Source organism: Oncorhynchus tshawytscha, unplaced genomic scaffold (genome assembly GCF_018296145.1).
Source record: "Oncorhynchus tshawytscha isolate Ot180627B unplaced genomic scaffold, Otsh_v2.0 Un_contig_6016_pilon_pilon, whole genome shotgun sequence".
NCBI classification, from domain to species: Eukaryota; Metazoa; Chordata; class Actinopteri; order Salmoniformes; family Salmonidae; genus Oncorhynchus; species Oncorhynchus tshawytscha.
The window spans coordinates 91,017-117,500 of record NW_024609305.1 but is presented as its reverse complement, the minus strand read 5'-3'; the positions used below and the strand labels follow the sequence as shown (position 1 = coordinate 117,500).

General features: G+C 49.3%; 2 protein-coding genes across 3 annotated transcripts in view; both read left to right on the top strand.

Moving 5' to 3' along the window:
• LOC121844559 (actin-related protein 2/3 complex subunit 1A-like) overlaps window positions 1–7,785 on the top strand; it is an 11,314-nt gene extending 3,529 nt beyond the window's left edge. The window contains 6 exon segments of the mRNA XM_042314799.1: window positions 237–292; window positions 295–448; window positions 552–627; window positions 2,079–2,272; window positions 4,712–4,802; window positions 7,181–7,785. Coding sequence (XP_042170733.1) covers window positions 237–292; window positions 295–448; window positions 552–627; window positions 2,079–2,272; window positions 4,712–4,802; window positions 7,181–7,219 — 610 coding nt within the window. The 3' untranslated portion in view covers window positions 7,220–7,785.
• A 917-nt stretch (window positions 7,786–8,702) lies between these two features.
• Window positions 8,703–26,034, top strand: LOC121844557 (actin-related protein 2/3 complex subunit 1B-like). Of its 2 annotated transcripts, XM_042314796.1 has the most exons (11): window positions 8,705–8,876; window positions 10,841–10,967; window positions 12,770–12,874; window positions 14,166–14,388; window positions 15,095–15,202; window positions 15,568–15,807; window positions 16,295–16,370; window positions 17,092–17,291; window positions 25,061–25,151; window positions 25,360–25,813; window positions 25,850–26,034. In XM_042314796.1, the coding sequence occupies exons 2-10, from the start codon at window positions 10,904–10,906 to the stop codon at window positions 25,396–25,398; spliced, it is 1,146 nt and encodes a 381-aa protein (XP_042170730.1). In that variant the 5' UTR covers window positions 8,705–8,876; window positions 10,841–10,903; the 3' UTR covers window positions 25,399–25,813; window positions 25,850–26,034. The 2 variants fall into 2 exon arrangements, with proteins under 2 accessions (XP_042170732.1, XP_042170730.1); XM_042314798.1 differs by lacking the exon at window positions 25,850–26,034 and having other exon boundaries at window positions 8,703–8,876; window positions 25,293–25,413.
• The last annotated feature ends 450 nt before the right edge of the window (window positions 26,035–26,484 follow it).

The window sequence follows — 26,484 nt, the reverse complement described above, 5'->3', positions numbered from 1 at the left end:
CGGCCCCCTGATCAGTAGGTATTGATACGTACGGCCCCCTGATCAGTAGGTATTGATACGTACGGCCCCTGATCAGTAGGTATTGATACGTACGGCCCCCTGATCAGTAGGTATTGATACGTACGGCCCCCTGATCAGTAGGTATTGATACGTACGGCCCCCTGATCAGTAGGTATTGATACGTACGGCCCCCTGATCAGTAGGTATTGATACGTACAGCCCCCCTCTCTCCCCAGGGTGTTCTCTGCCTACATCAAGGAGGTGGAGGAGAAGCCCGGCCCCACCCCCTGGGGTCCAAGATGCCGTTTGGAGCGGTGCTGGCTGAGTTTGGGGGTGCCGGGGGAGGCGGATGGGTCCACTCTGTGTCCTTCTCCTCCTCTGGTAACAGACTGGCCTGGGTCTCACACGACTCCACTGTTACTGTGGTGGACGGGACCAAGGGATCCACGTGAGTCTCTCTGGGGGTTTATCTAACGCTGTGTATTCAAACTGTGTGTGAGTGGTGGAACTCGGTCGCTCTGTTCAATGATCTGTGTGTGTGTGTGTTTCAGTCCGTCTCAGTTGAAGACTGAGTTCCTCCCTCTGCTCAGTGTTCTCTTCATCTCTGAGAACAGCGTGGTGGCAGCGGTAAGTCTCTCTGTCTCTCTTTCTCTCTCTCTCCGTCTCTCTCTCTCCCGTGTCTCTGTCTGTCTCTCTCTCTCTCCCGTGTCTCTGTCTGTCTCTCTCTCTCCCCGTGTCTCTGTCTGTCTCTCTCTCTCCCCCGTGTCTCTGTCTGTCTCTCTCTCTCTCCCGTGTCTCTGTCTGTCTCTCTCTCTCCCCGTGTCTCTGTCTGTCTCTCTCTCTCCCCGTGTCTCTGTCTGTCTCTCTCTCTCCCCGTGTCTCTGTCTGTCTCTCTCTCTCCCCCGTGTCTCTGTCTCTCTCTCTCCCCGTGTCTCTGTCTCTCTCTCTCCCCGTGTCTCTGTCTCTCTCTCTCCCCCCGTGTCTCTGTCTCTCTCTCTCCCCGTGTCTCTGTCTCTCTCTCTCCCCGTGTCTCTCTCTCTCTCTCTCCCCCGTGTCTCTCTCTCTCTCTCCGTGTCTCTCTCTCTCTCTCTCCCCGTGTCTCTCTCTCTCTCTCCCCCGTGTCTCTGTCTGTCTCTCTCTCTCTCCCGTGTCTCTGTCTGTCTCTCTCTCTCTCCCCGTGTCTCTGTCTGTCTCTCTCTCTCTCCCCGTGTCTCTGTCTGTCTCTCTCTCTCCCCGTGTCTCTGTCTGTCTCTCTCTCTCTCCCCGTGTCTCTGTCTGTCTCTCTCTCTCTCCCCGTGTCTCTGTCTGTCTCTCTCTCTCCCCCGTGTCTCTGTCTGTCTCTCTCTCTCTCCCCGTGTCTCTGTCTGTCTCTCTCTCTCTCCGTGTCTCTGTCTCTCTCTCTCTCCCCCGTGTCTCTGTCTGTCTCTCTCTCTCTCCCCGTGTCTCTGTCTGTTTCTCTCTCTCCCCGTGTCTCTGTCTGTCTCTCTCTCTCCCCCGTGTCTCTGTCTGTCTCTCTCTCTCCCCCGTGTCTCTGTCTGTCTCTCTCTCTCCCCGTGTCTCTGTCTGTCTCTCTCTCTCTCCCCGTGTCTCTGTCTGTCTCTCTCTCTCTCCCCGTGTCTCTGTCTGTGTGTCTCTCTCTCCCCGTGTCTCTGTCTGTGTGTCTCTGTCTGTGTGTCTCTGTCTGTCTGTCTCTCTCTCTCCCCGTGTCTCTGTCTGTCTCTCTCTCTCCCCGTGTCTCTGTCTCTCCCCGTGTCTCTGTCTGTCTCTCTCTCCCCGTGTCTGTCTCTCCCCGTGTCTCTCTCCCCGTGTCTGTCTGTCTCTCTCTCTCCCCGTGTCTGTCTCCCCGTGTCTCTCTGTCTCTCTCTCCCCGTGTCTCTCTGTCTCTCTCTCCCCGTGTCTCTCTCCCCGTGTCTCTCTCTCTCTCTCCCCGTGTCTCTCTCTCTCTCTCCCCGTGTCTCTCTCTCTCCCCGTGTCTGTCTGTCCTCTCTCATAAATCAGAAAGGAAACCTAGTTGCTGTTCCGTTGTGATGATGGAGGGTCCCTGACGTCTGTCTCTCTCTCCGTCTGTCTCTCCTCAGGGTCATGACTGTTGTCCCATGCTGTTCCGTTGTGATGACGGAGGGTCCCTGACGTTTGTCTCTAAGCTGGACCTTCCCAAAGCCTCCATCACTAGAAACATCTCCGCTATGGAGCGTTTCAGAAACATGGACAAGAGAGCGACCACAGAGGACCGTAACACAGCCCTGGAGACACTGCACCAGAACTCCATCACGTAGGGGGCACACACACACACACACACACACACACACACTGCACCAGAACTCCATCACGTAGGGGGCACACACACACACACTGCACCAGAACTCCATCACGTAGGGGGCACACACACACACACACACACACTGCACCAGAACTCCATCACGTAGGGGGCACACACACACACTGCACCAGAACTCCATCACGTAGGGGCACACACACACACACTGCACCAGAACTCCATCACGTAGGGGGCACACACACACACACACACACTGCACCAGAACTCCATCACGTAGGGGGCACACACACACACACACACACACTGCACCAGAACTCCATCACGTAGGGGGCACACACACACACACACACACACTGCACCAGAACTCCATCACGTAGGGGGCACACACACACACACACACACACACACACACACACACACACACTGCACCATAACTCCATCACGTAGGGGACAAACACACACACACACTGCACCAGAACTCCATCACGTAGGGGGCACACACACACACACACACACTGCACCATAACTTCATCACGTAGGGGGCACACACACACACACACACACTGCACCCAGTTATATTGTCTCTAATCTACCAAAGGTTTTGAGAATGACACAAATGTTAATTTCCACAAAGTTTGCTGCTTCAGTGTCTTTAGATATTTTTGTCAGATGTTACTATGGAATACTGAAGTATAATTACAAGCATTTCATAAGTGTCAAAGGCTTTTATTGACAATTACATGAAGTTGATGCAAAGAGTCAATATTTGCAGTGTTGACCCTTCTTTTCAAGACCTCTGCAATCTGCCCTGGTATGCTGTCAATTAACTTCTGGGCCACATCCTGACTGATGGCAGCCCATTCTTGCATAATCAATGCTTGGAGTTTGTCAGAATTTGTGGGTTTTCGTTTGTCCACCCGCCTCTTGAGGATTGACCACCAATGCTCAATGGGATTACGGTCTGGGGAGTTTCCTGGCCATTGACCCAAAATATTGATGTTTTGTTCCCAGAGCCACTTAGTTATCACTTTTGCCTTATGGCAAGGTGCTCCATCATGCTGGAAAAGGCATTATTCATCACCAAACTGTTCCTGGGTGGTTGGGAGGAGTTGCTCTTGGAGGATGTGTTGGTACCATTCTTTATTCATGGCTGTGTTCTTAGGCAACATTGAGTGAGCCCACACCCTTGGCTGAGAAGCAACCCCACGCATGAATGGTCTCAGGATGCTTTACTGTTGGCATGACACAGGACTGATGATAGCGCTCACCTTGTCTTCTCCGGACAAGCTTTTATCAGGACGCCCCAAACAATCAGAAAGGGTATTCATCTGAGAAAATGACTTTACCCCCAGTCCTCAGCAGTCCAATCCCTGTACCTTTTGCAGAATATCAGTCTGTCCCTGATGTTTTTCCTGGAGAGAAGTGGCTTCTTTGCTGCCCTTCTTGACACCAGGCCATCCTCCAAAAGTCTTCGCCTCACTGTGCGTGCAGATGCACTCACACCTGCCTGCTGCCATTCCTGAGCAAGCTCTGTACTGGTGGCTCCCCGATCCCGCAGACGGTCCTGGCGCTTGCTGGACTTTCTTGGGCGCCCTGAAGCCTTCTTCATAACAATTGAACCGCTCTCCTTGAAGTTCTTGATGATCCGATAAATGGTTGATTTCGGTGCAATCTTACTGGCAGCAATATTCTTGCCTGTGAAGCCCTTTTTGTGCAAAGCAATGATGACGGCACGTGTTTCCTTGCAGGTAACCATGGTTGACAGAGGAAGAACAATGATTCCAAGCACCACCCTCCTTTTGAAGCTTCCAGTCTGTTATTCGAACTCAATCAGCATGACAGAGTGATCTCCAGCCTTGTCCTCGTCAACACTCACACCTGTGTTAATGAGAGAATCACTGACATGATGTCAGCTGGTCCTTTTGTGGCAGGGCTGAAATGAGGTGGAAATGTTTTTGGGGGATTCAGTTGATTTGAATGGCAAAGAGGGACTTTGCAATTAATTGCAATTCATCTGATCACTCTTCATAACATTCTGGAGTATATGCAAATTGCCATCATATAAACTGAGGCAGCAGACTTTGTGAAAATTTATATTTGTCTCAACTTTTGGCCTCAACTGTAGTGTTTATCTATGAGGGAGACCAGAGGGACTGTCTGACCCTGTTATATTGTCTCTCCACTCAGGTCTCTATCTATGAGGGAGACCAGAGGGACTGTCTGACCCTGTTATATTGTCTCTCCAGTCAGGTCTCTATCTATGAGGGAGACCAGAGGGACTGTCTGACCCTGTTCTATTGTCTCTCCAGTCAGGTCTCTATCTATGAGGGAGACCAGAGGGACTGTCTGACCCTGTTATATTGTCTCCAGTCAGGTCTCTATCTATGAGGGAGACCAGAGGGACTGTCTGACCCTGTTCTATTGTCTCTCCAGTCAGGTCTCTATCTATGAGGGAGACCAGTCTGACTGTCGTAAGTTCTGCACCACTGGCATCGATGGAGCCATGACCATCTGGGACTTCAAGGTAACACACACACACACACACGGAGAGACACACACTCACACACACGGAGAGACACACACTCACACACACACGGAGACAGAGACACCCACACACACACAGAGAGACAGAGACACACACAGACAGAGACACCCACACACAGACACACACACAGAGACACCCAAACACAAACACATACAGCCACACACACACACACAGAGACACATTCCTGGTCAGGTTCATTAATTAGTTGTCATCACATTGTGATTTTTCAAACCTTAAAGCAGAATGTAATTAATGATATTCACTGGAATGAAATGTTGACAAGAGGACAACATGGCCCACAGCTGAAGACCAGACTTAGTCAGTAGACTGTTATTGACAGAGGACAACATGGCCCCCAGCTGAAGACCAGACTTAGTCAGTAGACTGTTATTGACGGAGGACAACATGGCCCCCAGCTGAAGACCAGACTTAGTCAGTAGACTGTTAATGACAGAGGACAACATGGCCCCCAGCTGAAGACCAGACTTAGTCAGTAGACTGGTGACTCTTGTTATTGACAGAGGACAACATGGCCCCCAGCTGAAGACCAGACTTAGTCAGTAGACTGTTATTGACAGAGGACAACATGGCCCCCCGGCTGAAGACCAGACTTAGTCAGTAGACTGATATTGACAGAGGACAACATGGCCCCCAGCTGAAGACCAGACTTAGTCAGTAGACTGTTAATGACAGAGGACAACATGGCCCCCAGCTGAAGACCAGACTTAGTCAGTAGACTGTTATTGACAGAGGACAACATGGCCCCCAGCTGAAGACCAGACTTAGTCAGTAGACTGTTATTGACGGAGGACAACATGGCCCCCAGCTGAAGACCAGACTTAGTCAGTAGACTGTTATTGACGGAGGACAACATGGCCCCCAGCTGAAGACCAGACTTAGTCAGTAGACTGTTATTGACAGAGGACAACATGGCCCCCGGCTGAAGACCAGACTTAGTCAGTAGACTGTTATTGACGGAGGACAACATGGCCCCCGGCTGAAGACCAGACTTAGTCAGTAGACTGTTATTGACAGAGGACAACATGGCCCCCAGCTGAAGACCAGACTTAGTCAGTAGACTGTTATTGACGGAGGACAACATGGCCCCGGCTGAAGACCAGACTTAGTCAGTAGACTGTTATTGACAGAGGACAACATGGCCCCCAGCTGAAGACCAGACTTAGTCAGTAGACTGTTATTGACGGAGGACAACATGGCCCCCAGCTGAAGACCAGACTTAGTCAGTAGACTGGGGGACTGTTATTGACAGAGGACAACATGGCCCCCAGCTGAAGACCAGACTTAGTCAGTAGACTGTTATTGACAGAGGACAACATGGCCTCCAGCTGAAGACCAGACTTAGTCAGTAGACTGTTATTGACAGAGGACAACATGGCCCCCAGCTGAAGACCAGACTTAGTCAGTAGACTGTTATTGACAGAGGACAACATGGCCCCCAGCTGAAGACCAGACTTAGTCAGTAGACTGTTATTGACGGAGGACAACATGGCCCCCAGCTGAAGACCAGACTTAGTCAGTAGACTGGGGGACTGTTATTGACAGAGGACAACATGGCCCCCAGCTGAAGACCAGACTTAGTCAGTAGACTGTTATTGACAGAGGACAACATGGCCCCCAGCTGAAGACCAGACTTAGTCAGTAGACTGGGGGACTGTTATTGACAGAGGACAACATGGCCCCCAGCTGAAGACCAGACTTAGTCAGTAGACTGTTATTGACAGAGGACAACATGGCCCCCAGCTGAAGACCAGACTTAGTCAGTAGACTGTTATTGACAGAGGACAACATGGCCCCCAGCTGAAGACCAGACTTAGTCAGTAGACTGTTATTGACAGAGGACAACATGGCCCCCAGCTGAAGACCAGACTTAGTCAGTAGACTGGGGGACTGTTATTGACAGAGGACAACATGGCCCCCAGCTGAAGACCAGACTTAGTCAGTAGACTGTTATTGACAGAGGACAACATGGCCCCCAGCTGAAGACCAGACTTAGTCAGTAGACTGGGGGACTGTTATTGACAGAGGACAACATGGCCCCCAGCTGAAGACCAGACTTAGTCAGTAGACTGTTATTGACAGAGGACAACATGGCCCCCAGCTGAAGACCAGACTTAGTCAGTAGACTGTTATTGACAGAGGACAACATGGCCCCCAGCTGAAGACCAGACTTAGTCAGTAGACTGTTATTGACAGAGGACAACATGGCCCCCAGCTGAAGACCAGACTTAGTCAGTAGACTGTTATTGACAGAGGACAACATGGCCCCCAGCTGAAGACCAGACTTAGTCAGTAGACTGGTGACTCTGTTATTGACCAATGTGTTGTTGTCTCCTCAGAGTCTGGAGGCGTCCATCCAGGGGCTGAGGATCATGTGAAGGACCAGCTAACCACCCCCCTCCCGTTTTCCTGACAACCCCCCTACCAAGCGGCCAGTAACATTCTGACCACGCTAAGAAGTATCTGATTAAAAAAGCACTGACTACACACACACACACACACACACACACACACACACACACACACCACCCTCTCTGAGCTGACATTACCGCTGATTGTTTATGTAAATGAAGGGTCATAGGTCAACTTGACGACCCCGGGATGTACCATTCCACATCAGTGTGTTTTTAAAATGTAATAATAACAGTTTTTTTTTTGTCTCTGAAGCGACTTCGGCTCTACAACACTAAGTTACCATTGAAGGATGTGCTGAGTAGCCAATGTGACCAAATGGCACACTATTCCCTATATAGTGCACTACTTTAGACCAGAGTCCTATAGCGGCTATCCTCTGTGATGTGTCCCTATGGGCCCATGGTCAGAAATGGTTTACTGTCAAGGAACTAGGGTGCTATTTGGGATGGTTCCTATGTCATTAGATGGAGGATGTACCTATGATGTGTCTAATTCAGCTGCAGGAGAAATAAAGAATCAATTGACACTACCGAGTCGCCTGTCTGTCTGTTGCTCTACCGAGTCGCCTGCCTGTCTGTTGCTCTACCGAGTCGCCTGCCTGTCTGTTGCTCTGCCGAGTCGCCTGCCTGTCTGTTGCTCTGCCGAGTCGCCTGCCTGTCTGTTGCTCTGCCGAGTCGCCTGCCTGTCTGTTGCCCTGCCGAGTCGCCTGTCTGTCTGTTGCCCTGCCGAGTCGCCTGCCTGTCTGTTGCCCTGCCGAGTCGCCTGCCTGTTGCCCTGCCGAGTCGCCTGCCTGTCTGTTGCCCTGCCGAGTCGCCTGCCTGTCTGTTGCCCTGCCGAGTCGCCTGCCTGTCTGTTGCCCTGCCGAGTCGCCTGCCTGTCTGTTGCCCTGCCGAGTCGCCGCCAGGAAATGATCACAAGCATCTGGTGGAACAGAACAAGAAACAGGGAAGGTGGATAATGAAGAGGGGAGTCTCATCTACTCTCTCTCTCCCACCCTAGTCTACTCTCTCTCTCTTCTACCCTCTCTCTCTCTTCTACCCTCTCTCTCTCTCTCTCTCTCTCTTCTACCCCTCTCTCTCTCTCTCTCTTCTACCCCCTCTATCTCTCTCCCACCCTAGTCTACCCTCTCTCTCTCTCTCTCTTCTACCCCCTCTCTCTTCTCTCTCTTTTCTCTCTCCCCTTCTCTCTCCCTTTTCTGTTGCAGATGTGAATGTTCTACTCTAACTCCTCCCTCTCTGTAGAAGCCAAGTCTTTTCTACTTCTCTTTTTGCGGAAGTTTATATTTTCTCCCTCCCCCGGCCTCACCCCTCCCTCTGTCCTCTTTTTGCGGAAGTTTCTATTTTCTCCCTCCCTGCTTTTTTTTTTTGCAGAAGCAAGTTCTGCCTCTACCTTCAGCCCCGTCTCCTTTTTTTTTTTGCAGAAGTTTGTTTTCCCTCCCCCGGCCTCACCCCTCCCCCTGTTCCTCTTTTTGCGGAAGCAACTTTTTCTACCTCCGTCTCGTCTACAGAAGTGTCTGTTCTCTCTCCGTCACTCTGTCGGTAGCTTTCGCGTCGACTGGCCAGAGTCCGCGAGCTGTTCTCTCCACTCATCTCTCCTTCCGTATCATCCCTCCATCTCAGGGTAAGTACACGTTCTCTCGGCTGACCGGTCATGTCCAGACATGTCTGGTTGGTTCTACTGATTAACAGACACAACCAGGCAGAAACCTTTCTTTTTTTCTTCAACACAAAACAATGAAAACTACGAGGAAAAGTTACCAAGATGACACGTTTTCAACGTTGTGTAATGAAGGAGGCAGGACTCGAACCCTCGACCTTTCTAGCCCGAGCGCGCACACACACTCTCACCGGCCAAGCACGCGCACTGTCGTGGACGCAAGGGTCCGATCCCACTTCTGACACCAGTGTAATGAAACAGGCAGGGAAGCAGGACTCGAACCCTCGACCTTTCTTGGCCGAAAGTCCAGCGCGCGCTATAAGCGGCACAGTCGATATCCGCTCTTATAACCCCAACCCCCCCAGGGTGGAGAGGGAGAGAGAGACCCCCAGGGTGGAGAGGGGGAGAGACCCCCAGGGTCGTTACAGTAGAGAGGGAGAGAGACCCCCAGGGTCGTTACAGTAGAGGGAGAGAGAGACCCCAGGGTCGTTACAGTAGAGAGGGAGAGAGAGACCCCCAGGGTCGTTACAGTAGAGGGAGAGAGAGACCCCAGGGTCGTTACAGTAGAGCGTGAGAGAGAGACCCCCAGGGTGGAGAGGGAGAGAGACCCCCCCAGGGTGGAGAGGGAGAGACCCCCAGGGTCGTTACAGTAGAGAGAGAGAGAGAGAGAGTACACAGTGTGACATCACAGCAGCAAGATTTGTGACCTGTTGCCACGAGAAAAGGGCAACCAGTGAAGAACAAACACCATTGTAAATACAACCCATATTTATGTTGATTTATTTTATCTTGTGTCCTTTAACCATTTGTACATTGTTAAAACACTGTATATATATATAATATGACATGTGTAATGTCTTTTATTGTTTTGAAACTTCTGTATGTGTAATGTTTACTGTTAATTTTTATTGTTTATTTCACTTTATATATTCACTTTATATATTATCTACCTCACTTGCTTTGGCAATGTTAACACATGTTTCCCATGTCAATAAAGCCCATGAATTGAATTGAATTGAATTGAATTGAGAGAGAGGCAGCCGCAGATAGAGGGACGTTGTTCCAGCTGCAGTGTCGCCGCTGTTCTGTGTGGAGTCAGACACGCCAGCTTTACGTTATTCCGGGAACCATGGCAATGACAGTTGGTTAGCTAGCGTGTCGCCGCTGTTCTGTGTGGAGTCAGACACGCCAGCTTTACGTTAGTCCGGGAACCATGGCAACGACAGTTGGTTAGCTAGCGTGTCGCCGCTGTTCTGTGTGGAGTCAGACACGCCCGCTTTACGTTAGTCCGGGAACCATGGCAACGACAGTTGGTTAGCTAGCGTGTCGCCGCTGTTCTGTGTGGAGTCAGACACGCCCGCTTTACGTTAGTCCGGGAACCATGGCAACGACAGTTGGTTAGCTAGCGTGTCGCCGCTGTTCTGTGTGGAGTCAGACACGCCCGCTTTACGTTAGTCCGGGAACCATGGCAATGACAGGTTGGTTAGCAGCACGCCTTATTGAAGATGTAGCGGACACCTTTTAAACAGACCGTTTCCTGTGGTTACAAGGCCACGTTGTGTTGATGTGTTTTATAGACCGTGTGTGTGTTTGACCTGTATCATTCATTTCATGCCACAGGGCTCAGTCTAACACAACCTAGACCTGACTGTATCTCTGACTCTCTGTCAGTCTCTCCAATTCAATTCATGGGCTTTATTGACATGGGAAACGTGTGTTAACATTGCCAAAGCAAGTGAGGTAGATAATATATAAAGTGAAATAAACAATAAAAATTAACAGTAAACATTACACATACAGAAGTTTCAAAACAATAAAGACATCTCTCTCTCTCAAGTTTTCAGTTAAATAGTGATTTTTATGACCAATTTAAAGTGTGTGTCACGTTGCAGTCTAGTTCCCAAAAATTATTGTTTTTTATTCAACAGGAACTACAGAGGCCTCTCATTGGCTCATCTGACTTTCTGGTTCTGCATTGTCCCGATTTGGTTATGGCTTACCACAGCTTCCTGCTCGAACCAATCAGCTGCCACTCCTGGAACAAGGACCGGACCCGTGAGTAGGACACTCTCTCTGATTGGTCAATAGGACTTCCTCACCTACAGAAGTAGAATCACCAGAGGAAACCCAACTCAGATGGTGTTGAACAGGAACTCACAAAGCTGAGTTGTAGTAAAGTTAATTTGATATTCATTACAGGTAGTATTGAAACACACCAAGAACTTAAACTGATCCAAGTTAGACAAAAAAAACAGTCTGACGGGGGACTGTGATTGGCTCCCATGTGGCTGGAGGTATTTCCTGTTGTAGCGAGAGGGCTGTGATTGGCTCCCATGTGGCTGGTGGTATTTCCTGTTGTAGCGAGAGGGCTGTGATTGGCTCCCATGTGGCTGGAGGTATTTCCTGTTGTAGCGAGAGGGCTGTGATTGGCTCCCATGTGGCTGGAGGTATTTCCTGTTGTAGCGAGAGGGCTGTGATTGGCTCCCATGTGGCTGGAGGTATTTCCTGTTGTAGCGAGAGGGCTGTGATTGGCTCCCATGTGGCTGGAGGTATTTCCTGTTGTAGCGAGAGGGCTGTGATTGGCTCCCATGTGGCTGGAGGTATTTCCTGTTGTAGCGAGAGGGGTGGAGTTCTGGGTCTCTCAGAGAGAGACGTCTGTGTTCTACAGAGCTCAGGAAACTAACTCCATATTTGGGCTGTTTCGATCTGAGTCTTCGGTTTCTGCTCAAAATGGATGGTGGGTCTGGGCAGAGCACACAGACACACGCGCGCACACAACCACAGTGTGTGAGTCATACAAACAGGAACAGGAGGTGAACTGGCGGTTTTCAATTCTGACACGAGAGAAACACGCTGAGAGGCAGACAGACACGCTGAGAGGCAGACAGACACGCTGAGAGGCAGACAGACACGCTGAGAGGCAGACAGACACGCTGAGAGGCAGACAGACACGCTGAGAGGCAGACAGACACGCTGAGAGGCAGACAGACACGCTGAGAGGCAGACAGACACGCTGAGAGGCAGACAGACCCGCTGAGAGGCAGACAGACCCGCTGAGAGGCAGACAGACACACACATAGATGTGAGAGGAGTGTGACCTTGCTTCCCACGCTATACTGTTGCAAACACACTCACTCACACGAACCAACAGCCCTCTGAATATAATGTAATATCTCCCTATAGAGATTGGTCTGATGATATAGTGTGATCTCTGCCTATAGAGATTGATCTGATGTATATTAGTGTGATCTCTCCCTGTAGAGATTGATCTGATGTATGTAGTGTGATCTCTCCCTATAGAGATTGATCTGATATACGTAGTGTGATCTCTCCCTGTAGAGATTGATCTGATGTATATAGTGTGATCTCTCCTTGTAGAGATTGATCTGATATATATAGTGTGATATCTCCCTGTAGAGATTGATCTGATATATATATATATATATATTAGTGTGATCTCTCCCTATAGAGATTGATCTGATGATATAGTGTGATCTCTCCCTATAGAGATTGATCTGATATACATAGTGTGATCTCTCCCTGTAGAGATTGATCTGATATACATAGTGTGATCTCTCCCTGTAGAGATTGATCTGATATACGTAGTGTGATCTCTCCCTATAGAGATTGATCTGATATACATAGTGTGATCTCTGCCTATAGAGATTGATCTGATGATATAGTGTGATATCTTCCCATAGAGATTGATCTGATACATATAGTGTGATCTCTCCCTATAGAGATTGCTCTGATATATATAGTGTGATCTCTCCCTATAGAGATTGATCTGATATATATAGTGTGATCTCTCCCTATAGAGATTGATCTGATATACGTAGTGTGATCTCTCCCTATAGAGATTGCTCTGTGTCCCAACAACCATGATGTCCACATCTATAAGAAGGACGGGACCAAGTGGACCAAGATTCATGAACTGAAGGAGCACAACGGACAGGTCACAGGTGAGACACATTATAGAGGCATTTATTAGAGAGTTCTTGTTTCTGGCCCTGATCTCCCTAACTCTATATGCCCCCCCCCCCTCCCATCTCTCCAGGTATAGACTGGGCTCCAGACAGTAACTCCATAACCCCCCTCCTCTCCCATCTCTCCAGGTATAGACTGGTCTCCAGACAGTAACTCTATGCCCCCTCCCATCTCTCCAGGTATAGACTGGGCTCCAGACAGTAACTCTATGCCCCCCTCCCATCTCTCCAGGTATAGACTGGGCTCCAGACAGTAACTCTATGCCCCCCTCCCATCTCTCCAGGTATAGACTGGGCTCCAGACAGTAACTCTATGCCCCCTCCCATCTATCCAGGTATAGACTGGGCACCAGACAGTAACTCTATGCCCCCCCCATCTCTCCAGGTATAGACTGGGCTCCAGACAGTAACTCTATGCCCCCCCCTCCCATCTCTCCAGGTATAGACTGGGCTCCAGACAGTAACTCTATGCCCCCCTCCCATCTCTCCAGGTATAGACTGGGCTCCAGACAGTAACTCTATGCGCCCCCTCCCATCTCTCCAGGTATAGACTGGGCTCCAGACAGTAACTCTATGCCCCCTCCCATCTCTCCAGGTATAGACTGGGCTCCAGACAGTAACTCTATGCCCCCCTCCCATCTCTCCAGGTATAGACTGGGCTCTAGACAGTAACTCTATGCCCCCCCTCTCATCTCTCCAGGTATAGACTGGGCTCCAGACAGTAACTCTATGCCCCCCTCCCATCTCTCCAGGTATAGACTGGTCTCCAGACAGTAACTCTATGCCCCCTCCCATCTCTCCAGGTATAGACTGGGCTCCAGACAGTAACTCTATGCCCCCCTCCCATCTCTCCAGGTATAGACTGGGCTCCAGACAGTAACTCTATGCCCCCCTCCCATCTCTCCAGGTATAGACTGGGCTCCAGACAGTAACTCTATGCCCCCCTCCCATCTCTCCAGGTATAGACTGGGCTCCAGACAGTAACTCTATGCCCCCCCCTCCCATCTCTCCAGGTATAGACTGGTCTCCAGACAGTAACTCTATGCCCCCCTCCCATCTCTCCAGGTATAGACTGGGCTCCAGACAGTAACTCTATGCCCCCCTCCCATCTATCCAGGTATAGACTGGGCTCCAGACAGTAACTCTATGCCCCCTCCCATCTATCCAGGTATAGACTGGGCTCCAGACAGTAACTCTATGCCCCCCCATCTATCCAGGTATAGACTGGTCTCCAGACAGTAACTCTATGCCCCCCCCATCTCTCCAGGTATAGACTGGGCTCCAGAGAGTAACCGTATCGTGACCTGTGGGACGGATCGTAACGCGTATGTCTGGTCTCTGAAGGGGGAGGTGTGGAAGCCCACCCTGGTCATCCTCCGTATCAACCGGGCTGCTCGCTGTGTCAGCTGGTCTCCCAAGGAGAACAAGTTCGCTGTGGGCAGCGGGTCACGCCTCATATCCATCTGCTACTTTGAACAGGAGAATGACTGGTGAGGACTAGACAGGACTGGGTTTAACTATATCTGTTATAGAGAATGACTGGTGAGGACTAGACAGGACTGGGTTTAACTATATAACTGTTTCAGTTTTGTTCCCTATGTAACAGGCTGTCCTCAATACCATCCTACTCCCTGTCCTCAATACCATCCTAGTCCCTGTCCTCAATACCATCCTAGTCCCTGTCCTCAATACCATCCTAGTCCCTGTCCTCAATACCATCCTAGTCCCTGTCCTCAATACCATCCTAGTCCCTGTCCTATGTAACAGGCTCTGTCCTCAATACCATCCTAGTCCCTGTCCTCAATACCATCCTAGTCCCTGTCCTATGTAACAGGCTCTGTCCTCAATACCATCCTAGTCCCTGTCCTCAATACCATCCTAGTCCCTGTCCTCAATACCATCCTAGTCCCTGTCCTCAATACCATCCTAGTCCCTGTCCTCAATACCATCCTAGTCCCTGTCCTCAATACCATCCTAGTCCCTGTCCTATGTAACAGGCTCTGTCCTCAATACCATCCTAGTCCCTGTCCTCAATACCATCCTAGACTCTGTCCTCAATACCATCCTAGACTCTGTCCTCAATACCATCCTAGTCCCTGTCCTACATGGTGCAGTACTTCCTTCAACCAGGTTTCAACCATATCTCAACCAGGTTTCAACCATATCTCAACCACGTTTCAACCCTGTTATTCCCAGGTGGGTCTGTAAGCACATCAAGAAGCCGATCCGTTCCACCGTCCTCAGTCTGGACTGGCATCCTAACAACGTTCTGCTGGCGGCTGGATCCTGTGACTTCAAATGCAGGTAGAGAGAGACAGACCGTCAGAGACCATCTTTCAGCCTCATCAGTAGAGAGAGAGAGAGACCGTCAGAGACCATGTTTCAGCCTCATCAGTAGAGAGAGACCATCAGAGACCATGTTTCAGCCTCATCAGTAGAGAGAGACAGTCAGAGACCATGTTTCAGCCTCATCAGTAGAGAGAGACAGACCGTCAGAGACCATGTTTCAGCCTCATCAGTAGATAGAGAGACAGACAGAGACCAGGTTTCAACTATACTTCAAGATTTACATCACTTTAATCATTCAACTCTCCTCTACACTCTAATCTACTCTACATAATTATCTTCCCTCTCCCCCTTAATATATTACCCCCCCCTCTCTCCCCCAGGGTTTTCTCGGCCTACATCAAGGAGGTGGAGGAGAAGCCCGGCCCCACAGTGTGGGGGTCCAAGATGCCCTTTGGAGAGGTGCTGTTTGAGTCTGGGCCCTCAGGGGTGTCTGGGGGGGCTGGAGAGGGGGCAGGAGGAGGATGGGTCCACGGGGTCTGTTTCTCCCACAGCGGGAACCGCCTGGCCTGGACGTCACATGACTCGACTGTGGCGATCGCAGAGGGAGGCAAGACCAGCACGTAAGGAGAGAGAGAACACTGATCTCTCTGTGTGTATTCTGGTATCAGCAGTCTGATCTCTCTGTGTGTATTCTGATCTCTCTGTGTGTATTCTGGTATCAGCAGTCTGATCTCTCTGTGTGTATTCGGATCTCTGTGTGTATTGTAGTCTGATCTCTCTGTGTATTCTGATCTCTGTGTGTATTCTGGTATCAGTAGTCTGATCTCTCTGTGTGTATTCGGATCTCTGTGTGTATTGTAGTCTGATCTCTCTGTGTATTCTGATCTCTGTGTGTATTCGGATCTCTGTGTGTATTGTAGTCTGATCTCTCTGTGTATTCTGATCTCTGTGTGTATTCTGATCTCTCTGTGTGTATTCTGGTATCAGTAGTCTGATCTCTCTGTGTGTATTCTGATCTCTCTGTGTGTATTCTGATCTCTCTGTGTGTATTCTGGTATCAGCAGTCTGATCTCTCTGTGTGTATTCTGATCTCTGTGTGTATTCTAGGATCAGCAGTCTGAGCTCTGAGACCCTTCCTCTGCTGTGTGTCAGCTTTATCACTGAGAACAGCCTGGTGGCCGCTGTATCAGAGTACATCACACACACACACACACTTCCCCTCTCTCTGCCTGTGTCTGTCTCACTGTCTCTCGCTCTCTCCTGTGTCTGTCTCACTGTGTCTCTCCTCTCTCTCCTGTGTCTCTCTCTCATCTCTCTCCTGTGTCTGTCTCTCTCATCTCTCTCCTGTGTCTGTCTCTCTCATCTCTCTCCTGTGTCTGTCTCTCTCATCTCTCTCCTGTGTCTGTCTCACTGTCTCTCTCCTCTCTCCCTGTGTCTGTCTCTCTCCTCTCTCTCCTGTGTCTGTCTCTCTCATCTCTCTCCTGTGTCTGTCTCACTGTGTCTCTCCTCTCTCTCCTGTATCTCTCTCTCTCTCCTGTGTCTGTCTCACTGTGTGTCTCTCTCCCTGTGTCTGTCTCACTGTGTCTCTCCTCTCTCTCCTGTGTCTGTCTCTCTCATCTCTCTCCTGTGTCTGTCTCACTGTGTCTCTCCTCTCTCTCCTGTGTCTGTCTCTCTCATCTCTCTCCTGTGTCTGTCTCACTGTGTCTCTCTTGTGTCTGTCTCACTGTGTCTCTCCTGTGTCTGTCTCACTGTGTCTCTCTCATCTCTCCTGTGTCTGTCTCACTGTGTCTCTCCTGTGTCTGTCTCTCTCCTCTCTCTCCTGTGTCTGTCTCTCTCATCTCTCTCCTGTGTCTGTCTCACTGTGTCTCTCTTGTGTCTGTCTCACTGTGTGTCCCTCTTTCTAGGGTCATGACTGCTACCCGGTGCTGTTTGTGTATGACGGTACTAAGGGCTCAGTAACGTTCGGAGGGAAGCTGGACGTTCCCAAGCAGACGTCTCAGAGAGGGATCAGCGCCAGGGAACGCTTCCAGAACCTGGACCGCCGAGCCACCTCGTCTGAGACCACCGAGCAGGGCCTGGAGAGTCTGCACAAGAACAGCATCAGGTGGGGTCTGTGTGTGTCTGGGGCCGTAATGACTGTATCTGTGTGTGTCTGGGGTCGTAATGTCTGTGTGTGTGTGGGGTCGTAATGACTGTCTGTGTGTGTGTGGGGTCGTAATGACTGTCTGTGTGTTTCTGGGGTCGTAATGACTGTATCTGTGTGTGTCTGGGGTCGTAATGACTGTATCTGTGTGTGTCTGGGGTCGTAATGACTGTCTGTGTGTGTCTGGGGTCGTAATGACTGTATCTGTGTGGGGGGTCGTAATGACTGTATCTGTGTGTGTCTGGGGCCGTAATGACTGTATCTGTGTCTGGGGTCGTGTGTGTATCTGTGTCTGGGGTCGTAATGACTGTATCTGTGTCTGGGGTCGTAATGACTGTATCTGTGTGTTTCTGGGGTTGTAATGACTGTCTGTGTGTGTCTGGGGTCGTAATGACTATCTGTGTGTGTCTGGGGTCGTAATGACTGTATCTGTGTGGGGTCGTAATGACTGTATCTGTGTGTGTCTGGGGCCGTAATGACTGTATCTGTGTCTGGGGTCGTAATGACTGTATCTGTGTGTGTCTGGGGCCGTAATGACTGTATCTGTGTCTGGGGTCGTAATGACTGTCTGTGTGTGTCTGGGGCCGTAATGACTGTATCTGTGTGTGTCTGGGGTCGTAATGACTGTATCTGTGTGTGTCTGGGGTCGTAATGACTGTATCTGTGTGTGTCTGGGGTCGTAATGACTGTATCTGTGTGTGTCTGGGGCCGTAATGACTGTATCTGTGTGTGTCTGGGGTCGTAATGACTGTATCTGTGTGTGTCTGGGGTCGTAATGACTGTATCTGTGTGTGTCTGGGGCCGTAATGACTATCTGTGTGTGTCTGGGGTCGTAATGACTGTATCTGTGTGTGTCTGGGGTCGTAATGACTGTATCTGTGTGTGTCTGGGGTCGTAATGACTATCTGTGTGTGTCTGGGGTCGTAATGACTGTGTCTGTGTGTGTCTGGGGTCGTAATGACTGTGTCTGTGTGTGTCTGGGGTCGTAATGACTGTATCTGTGTGTGTCTGGGGTCGTAATGACTGTCTGTGTGTGTCTGGGGTCGTAATGACTGTATCTGTGTGGGGTCGTAATGACTGTATCTGTGTGTGTCTGGGGCCGTAATGACTGTATCTGTGTCTGGGGTCGTAATGACTGTATCTGTGTCTGGGGTCGTAATGACTGTATCTGTGTCTGGGGTCGTAATGACTGTATCTGTGTGTTTCTGGGGTTGTAATGACTGTCTGTGTGTGTCTGGGGTCGTAATGACTATCTGTGTGTGTCTGGGGTCGTAATGACTGTATCTGTGTGTGTCTGGGGTCGTAATGACTGTGTCTGTGTGTGTCTGGGGTCGTAATGACTGTGTCTGTGTGTTTCTGGGGTCGTAATGACTATCTGTGTGTGTCTGGGGTCGTAATGACTGTATCTGTGTGTGTCTGGGGTCGTAATGACTGTATCTGTGTGTGTCTGGGGTCGTAATGACTATCTGTGTGTCTGGGGTCGTGACTGTATTTCTGGGGTCGTAATGACTGTATCTGTGTTTCTGGGGTCGTAATGACTGTATCTGTGTGTGTCTGGGGCCGTAATGACTGTGTGTCTGGGGTCGTAATGACTGTGTCTGTGTGTGTCTGGGGTCGTAATGACTGTATCTGTGTGTGTCTGGGGTCGTAATGACTGTGTCTGTGTGTCTGGGGTCGTAATGACTGTATCTGTGTGTGTCTGGGGTCGTAATGACTGTATCTGTGTGTGTCTGGGGTCGTAATGGCTGTATCTGTGTGTTTCTGGGGTCGTAATGACTGTATCTGTGTGTGTCTGGGGTCGTAATGACTGTATCTGTGTGTGTCTGGGGTCGTAATGACTGTGTCTGTGTGTGTCTGGGGTCGTAATGACTGTGTTTCTGGGGTCGTAATGACTATCTGTGTGTGTCTGGGGTCGTAATGACTGTATCTGTGTGTTTCTGGGGTCGTAATGACTGTCTGTGTGTCTGGGGTCGTAATGACTGTATCTGTGTGTGTCTGGGGTCGTAATGACTGTATCTGTGTGTGTCTGGGGTCGTAATGACTATCTGTGTGTGTCTGGGGTCCTAATGACTATCTGTGTGTGTCTGGGGTCGTAATGACTGTATCTGTGTGTGTCTGGGGTCGTAATGACTGTATCTGTGTGTGTCTGGGGTCGTAATGACTGTGTCTGTGTGTGTCTGGGGTCGTAATGACTGTATCTGTGTGTGTCTGGGGTCGTAATGACTGTGTCTGTGTGTGTCTGGGGTCGTAATGACTGTATCTGTGTGTGTCTGGGGTCGTAATGACTGTCTGTGTGTGTCTGGGGTCGTAATGACTGTATCTGTGTGTGTCTGGGGTCGTAATGACTGTGTGTGTTTCTGGGGTCGTAATGACTATCTGTGTGTTTCTGGGGTCGTAATGACTGTATCTGTGTGTTTCTGGGGTCGTAATGACTGTGTATTTCTGGGGTCGTAATGACTGTATCTGTGTGTGTCTGGGGTCGTAATGACTATCTGTGTGTCTGGGGTCGTAATGACTGTATCTGTGTGTTTCTGGGGTCGTAATGACTGTGTATTTCTGGGGTCGTAATGACTGTATCTGTGTGTTTCTGGGGTCGTAATGACTATCTGTGTGTGTCTGGGGTCGTAATGACTGTCTGTGTGTCTGGGGTCGTAATGACTGTATCTGTGTGTGTCTGGGGTCGTAATGACTGTCTGTGTGTCTGGGGTCGTAATGACTGTATCTGTGTGTGTCTGGGGTCGTAATGACTGTATCTGTGTGTTTCTGGGGTCGTAATGACTATCTGTGTGTGTCTGGGGTCGTAATGACTGTATCTGTGTGTTTCTGGGGTCGTAATGACTGTATCTGTGTGTCTGGGGTCGTAATGACTGTATCTGTGTGTGTCTGGGGTCGTAATGACTGTATCTGTGTGTTTCTGGGGTCGTTATGACTGTATTTCTGTATCGTGTGACCATCTGTGTGTCTGGGGTCGTAATGACTATCTGTGTGTTTCTGGGGTCGTAATGACTGTGTATTTCTGGGGTCGTAATGACTGTATCTGTGTGTGTCTGGGGTCGTAATGACTGTCTGTGTGTGTCTGGGGTCGTAATGACTGTATCTGTGTGGGGTCGTAATGACTGTATCTGTGTGTGTCTGGGGTCGTAATGACTGTATCTGTGTCTGGGGTCGTAATGACTGTATCTGTGTCTGGGGTCGTAATGACTGTATCTGTGTCTGGGGTCGTAATGACTATCTGTGTGTTTCTGGGGTTGTAATGACTGTCTGTGTGTGTCTGGGGTCGTAATGACTGTATCTGTGTGTGTCTGGGGTCGTAATGACTGTATCTGTGTGGGGTCTGTGTGTGTCTGGGGCCGTAATGACTGTATCTGTGTCTGGGGTCGTAATGACTGTATCTGTGTGTGTCTGGGGCCGTAATGACTGTATCTGTGTCTGGGGTCGTAATGACTGTCTGTGTGTGTCTGGGGCCGTAATGACTGTATCTGTGTGTGTCTGGGGTCGTAATGACTGTATCTGTGTGTGTCTGGGGTCGTAATGACTGTATCTGTGTGTGTCTGGGGTCGTAATGACTGTATCTGTGTGTGTCTGGGGTCGTAATGACTGTATCTGTGTGTGTCTGGGGTCGTAATGACTGTATCTGTGTGTGTCTGGGGTCGTAATGACTGTATCTGTGTGTGTCTGGGGTCGTAATGACTGTATCTGTGTGTGTCTGGGGTCGTAATGACTGTATCTGTGTGTGTCTGGGGTCGTAATGACTGTATCTGTGTGTGTCTGGGGTCGTAATGACTGTATCTGTGTGTGTCTGGGGTCGTAATGACTGTATCTGTGTGTGTCTGGGGTCGTAATGACTATCTGTGTGTGTCTGGGGTCGTAATGACTGTGTCTGTGTGTGTCTGGGGTCGTAATGACTGTGTCTGTGTGTGTCTGGGGTCGTAATGACTGTATCTGTGTGTGTCTGGGGTCGTAATGACTGTCTGTGTGTGTCTGGGGTCGTAATGACTGTATCTGTGTGGGGTCGTAATGACTATCTGTGTGTGTCTGGGGTCGTAATGACTGTATCTGTGTCTGGGGTCGTAATGACTGTATCTGTGTCTGGGGTCGTAATGACTGTATCTGTGTGTTTCTGGGGTTGTAATGACTGTCTGTGTGTGTCTGGGGTCGTAATGACTGTGTGTGTCTGGGGTGTGTGTATCTGTGGGGGTCGTAATGACTGTATCTGTGTGTGTCTGGGGTCGTAATGACTGTATCTGTGTCTGGGGTCGTAATGACTGTATCTGTGTGTGTCTGGGGCGTAATGACTGTATCTGTGTCTGGGGTCGTAATGACTGTCTGTGTGTGTCTGGGGCCGTAATGACTGTATCTGTGTGTGTCTGGGGTCGTAATGACTGTATCTGTGTGTGTCTGGGGTCGTAATGACTGTATCTGTGTGTGTCTGGGGTCGTAATGACTGTATCTGTGTGTGTCTGGGGTCGTAATGACTGTATCTGTGTGTGTCTGGGGCCGTAATGACTATCTGTGTGTGTCTGGGGTCGTAATGACTGTGTCTGTGTGTGTCTGGGGTCGTAATGACTGTATCTGTGTGTGTCTGGGGTCGTAATGACTGTGTCTGTGTGTGTCTGGGGTCGTAATGACTGTGTCTGTGTGTTTCTGGGGTCGTAATGACTATCTGTGTGTCTGGGGTCGTAATGACTATCTGTGTGTGTCTGGGGTCGTAATGACTATCTGTGTGTCTGGGGTCGTAATGACTGTGTATTTCTGGGGTCGTAATGACTGTATCTGTGTTTCTGGGGTCGTAATGACTGTATCTGTGTGTGTCTGGGGTCGTAATGACTGTGTGTCTGGGGTCTGTGTGTCTGTGTGTGTCTGGGGTCGTAATGACTGTATCTGTGTGTCTGGGGTCGTAATGACTGTGTCTGTGTGTCTGGGGTCGTAATGACTGTATCTGTGTGTGTCTGGGGTCGTAATGACTGTATCTGTGTGTGTCTGGGGTCGTAATGGCTGTATCTGTGTGTTTCTGGGGTCGTAATGACTGTATCTGTGTGTGTCTGGGGTCGTAATGACTGTATCTGTGTGTGTCTGGGGTCGTAATGACTGTCTGTGTGTGTCTGGGGTCGTAATGACTGTCTGTGTGTGTCTGGGGTCGTAATGACTGTATCTGTGTGTGTCTGGGGTCGTAATGACTATCTGTGTGTGTCTGGGGTCCTAATGACTATCTGTGTGTGTCTGGGGTCGTAATGACTGTATCTGTGTGTGTCTGGGGTCGTAATGACTGTATCTGTGTGTGTCTGGGGTCGTAATGACTGTGTCTGTGTGTTTCTGGGGTCGTAATGACTGTATCTGTGTGTGTCTGGGGTCGTAATGACTGTGTCTGTGTGTGTCTGGGGTCGTAATGACTGTATCTGTGTGTGTCTGGGGTCGTAATGACTGTGTCTGTGTGTGTCTGGGGTCGTAATGACTGTATCTGTGTGTGTCTGGGGTCGTAATGACTGTGTGTTTCTGGGGTCGTAATGACTGTATCTGTGTGTTTCTGGGGTCGTAATGACTGTATCTGTGTGTTTCTGGGGTCGTAATGACTGTGTATTTCTGGGGTCGTAATGACTGTATCTGTGTGTGTCTGGGGTCGTAATGACTATCTGTGTGTCTGGGGTCGTAATGACTGTATCTGTGTGTTTCTGGGGTCGTAATGACTGTGTGTTTCTGGGGTCGTAATGACTGTATCTGTGTGTTTCTGGGGTCGTAATGACTATCTGTGTGTGTCTGGGGTCGTAATGACTGTCTGTGTGTCTGGGGTCGTAATGACTGTATCTGTGTGTGTCTGGGGTCGTAATGACTGTCTGTGTGTCTGGGGTCGTAATGACTGTATCTGTGTGTGTCTGGGGTCGTAATGACTGTATCTGTGTGTTTCTGGGGTCGTAATGACTGTATCTGTGTGTGTCTGGGGTCGTAATGACTGTATCTGTGTGTTTCTGGGGTCGTAATGACTGTATCTGTGTGTCTGGGGTCGTAATGACTGTATCTGTGTGTGTCTGGGGTCGTAATGACTGTATCTGTGTGTTTCTGGGGTCGTAATGACTGTATCTGGGGTCGTGTCTGTGTGTCTGGGGTCGTAATGACTGTATCTGTGTGTTTCTGGGGTCGTAATGACTGTGTATTTCTGGGGTCGTAATGACTGTATCTGTGTGTTTCTGGGGTCGTAATGACTGTATCTGTGTGTGTCTGGGGTCGTAATGACTGTGTCTGTGTGTGTCTGGGGTCGTAATGACTGTATCTGTGTGTGTCTGGGGTCGTAATGACTGTGTCTGTGTGTGTCTGGGGTCGTAATGACTGTATCTGTGTGTGTCTGGGGTCGTAATGACTGTGTGTGTTTCTGGGGTCGTAATGACTGTATCTGTGTGTTTCTGGGGTCGTAATGACTGTCTGTGTGTTCTGGGGTCATAATGACTGTCTGTGTGTGTCTGGGGTCGTAATGACTGTATCTGTGTGTGTCTGGGGTCGTAATGACTGTATCTGTGTGTGTCTGGGGTCCTAATGACTGTATCTGTGTGTGTCTCGGGGTCGTAATGACTGTATCTGTGTGTGTCTGGGGTCGTAATGACTGTATCTGTGTGTGTCTGGGGTCGTAATGACTGTGTCTGTGTGTTTCTGGGGTCGTAATGACTGTATCTGTGTGTGTCTGGGGTCGTAATGACTGTATCTGTGTGTTTCTGGGGTCGTAATGACTGTATCTGTGTGTCTGGGGTCGTAATGACTGTATCTGTGTGTGTCTGGGGTCGTAATGACTGTATCTGTGTGTTTCTGGGGTGTTATGACTGTATTTCTGGGGTCGTAATGACTATCTGTGTGTTTCTGGGGTCGTAATGACTGTGTATTTCTGGGGTCGTAATGACTGTATCTGTGTGTTTCTGGGGTCGTAATGACTGTATCTGTGTGTGTCTGGGGTCGTAATGACTGTGTCTGTGTGTGTCTGGGGTCGTAATGACTGTGTCTGTGTGTGTCTGGGGTCGTAATGACTATCTGTCTGACTGTGTTTCTGGGGTCGTAATGACTGTATCTGTGTGTTTCTGGGGTCGTAATGACTGTCTGTGTGTTTCTGGGGTCATAATGACTGTCTGTGTGTGTCTGGGGTCGTAATGACTGTATCTGTGTGTGTCTGGGGTCCTAATGACTGTATCTGTGTTTCTGGGGTCGTAATGACTGTGTCTGTGTGTATTTCTGGGGTCGTAATGACTGTGTCTGTGTGTTTCTGGGGTCGTAATGACTGTGTCTGTGTATTTCTGGGGTCGTAATGACTGTGTCTGTGTATTTCTGGGGTCGTAATGACTGTGTCTGTGTGTTTTCTGGGGTCGTAATGACTGTGTATCTGTGTATTTCTGGGGTCGTAATGACTGTCTGTGTGTATTTCTGGGGTCGTAATGACTGTCTGTGTATTTCTGGGGTCGTAATGACTGTCTGTATTTCTGGGGTCGTAATGACTGTGTCTGTGTATTTCTGGGGTTGTAGTGTGTGTGTGTGTCTGGGGTCGTAATGTCTGTGTGTATTTCTGGGGTCGTATTGACTATTTCTGGGGTCGTAATGACTGTGTCTGTGTATTTCTGGGGTTGTAGTGTCTGTGTATTTCTGGGGTCGTAGTGACTGTATTTCTGGGGTCTGTGTATTTCTGGGGTCGTACTGTGTGTCTGTGTGTATTTCTGGGGTCGTAATGACTGTGTGCTAACTGTCTCTTTGTATTTCAGTCAGATCTCTGTGCTGGAGGGAGGGAAGAGTAAATGTTCCACGTTCTGTACCACTGGGATGGACGGAGGAATGGTCACATGGGACGTCAAGGTACACACACACACACTACACACACACACAGTCTGACACGTTACTGTAGTTGTGCCTTGTCACCGTTGTCATGACTTCTGGAATAGTTGTGCAGTGAGCCATGAAGAGATGATGTCTAAATATCATCTTCTACTGTCCCAGAGTCTGGAGTCTGACCTGAAGGATCTCAAGATAGTCTGATACCATGATCCTCTTCTTCTGTTCCCAGAGTCTGGAGTCTGCCCTGAAGGGTCTCAAGATAGTCTGATGCCATGACCCTCAGCCGACCAGCCGACCAGCCGGGATATGAAGAAATCTCACCTCTTTGCCTTTCTGCTTCTCTGCGTCTGTCTGTCTCAGCTGCTGCTGGAGACATCTCCTTTCTGTCTCTGTTGAGCATCTGCTCGAAGCACGGCAGCCATGACAACGCCGTCTGCATTCCACATGGCACCCTGTTCTTTTTATATAGGTAGACCAGGACCCATAGGACACCATTTGAGACACATCTTGGTTTTTGTTCTATCTTCTTATCTTCTTTGTTTTAGAATCCAGGAAATGTTCTGTACTGTTCTGTCAGGTGTTCTGTTCCGTCCAGGTGTTCTGTTCCGTCCAGGTGTTCTGTTCCGTCCAGGTGTTCTGTTCCGTCCAGGTGTTCTGTTCCGTCAGGTGTTCTGTTCCGTCAGGTGTTCTGTCAGGTGTTCTGTCAGGTGTTCTGTCAGGTGTTCTGTACTGATAGTTGTACCTGGACATACAGCTGTGTTCTTAAGATTCACTTTGGCTTCTGGAATTAGTTTACTTGGGTTTTAGTTTGGATGTTCACACATGAATTTGTTGGATTTACAGCACAGGACCAAGAAGAAAATAATATCTAAACTTGAGATTTTTCACTTTCGAATAAAAAAATAAAAAGTAAAAAATTAAATAGAATGGACTAATACCCCCAAGAAGAAAATTACAAAAAATGATTACAGTTTTTGATACTGCAGTCAGTGCAGTCAGTGCAGTAAGTGCAGTCGACTGTGGTATTTTGGACATAGTAATTTCAGAATAACTGCAGTTAAACTGCACGCTGACCGCAGTCTTTTTTTCGTAACGGGAAATGATTCTGAATTGTAATTAATTTGGTTGGAGGCAGGTGATTAGTTTACTGTGTGATGTATTATATCTGTGGTAAGTTGCAGGTGCCTACAGGGTAAAAAAAAAAGCCATTCAACCAGTTTTGAAAAGTGGAAACAGGACATTCTGCTCCGATGAACTCCGTTATCAAGTGTCGATATAATAGAGCGCAGCTGTTCGCTAAAGGACTTATTATAGTAGGACGCGTCAGAGTGGAAGGCTACAGCAGGTATATAAT

Excerpts from the sequence above, each read along its gene's own strand:
- LOC121844557 (XM_042314796.1), top strand. The coding sequence starts at position 10,904 with ATGGCTTACCACAGCTTCCTGCTCGAACCAATCAGCTGCCACTCCTGG. Across the intron at positions 14,389-15,094 it reads TTTGAACAGGAGAATGACTG|GTGGGTCTGTAAGCACATCA; the intron begins GTGAGGACTAGA and ends TGTTATTCCCAG. Across the intron at positions 25,152-25,359 it reads TGGTCACATGGGACGTCAAG|AGTCTGGAGTCTGCCCTGAA; the intron begins GTACACACACAC and ends TTCTGTTCCCAG.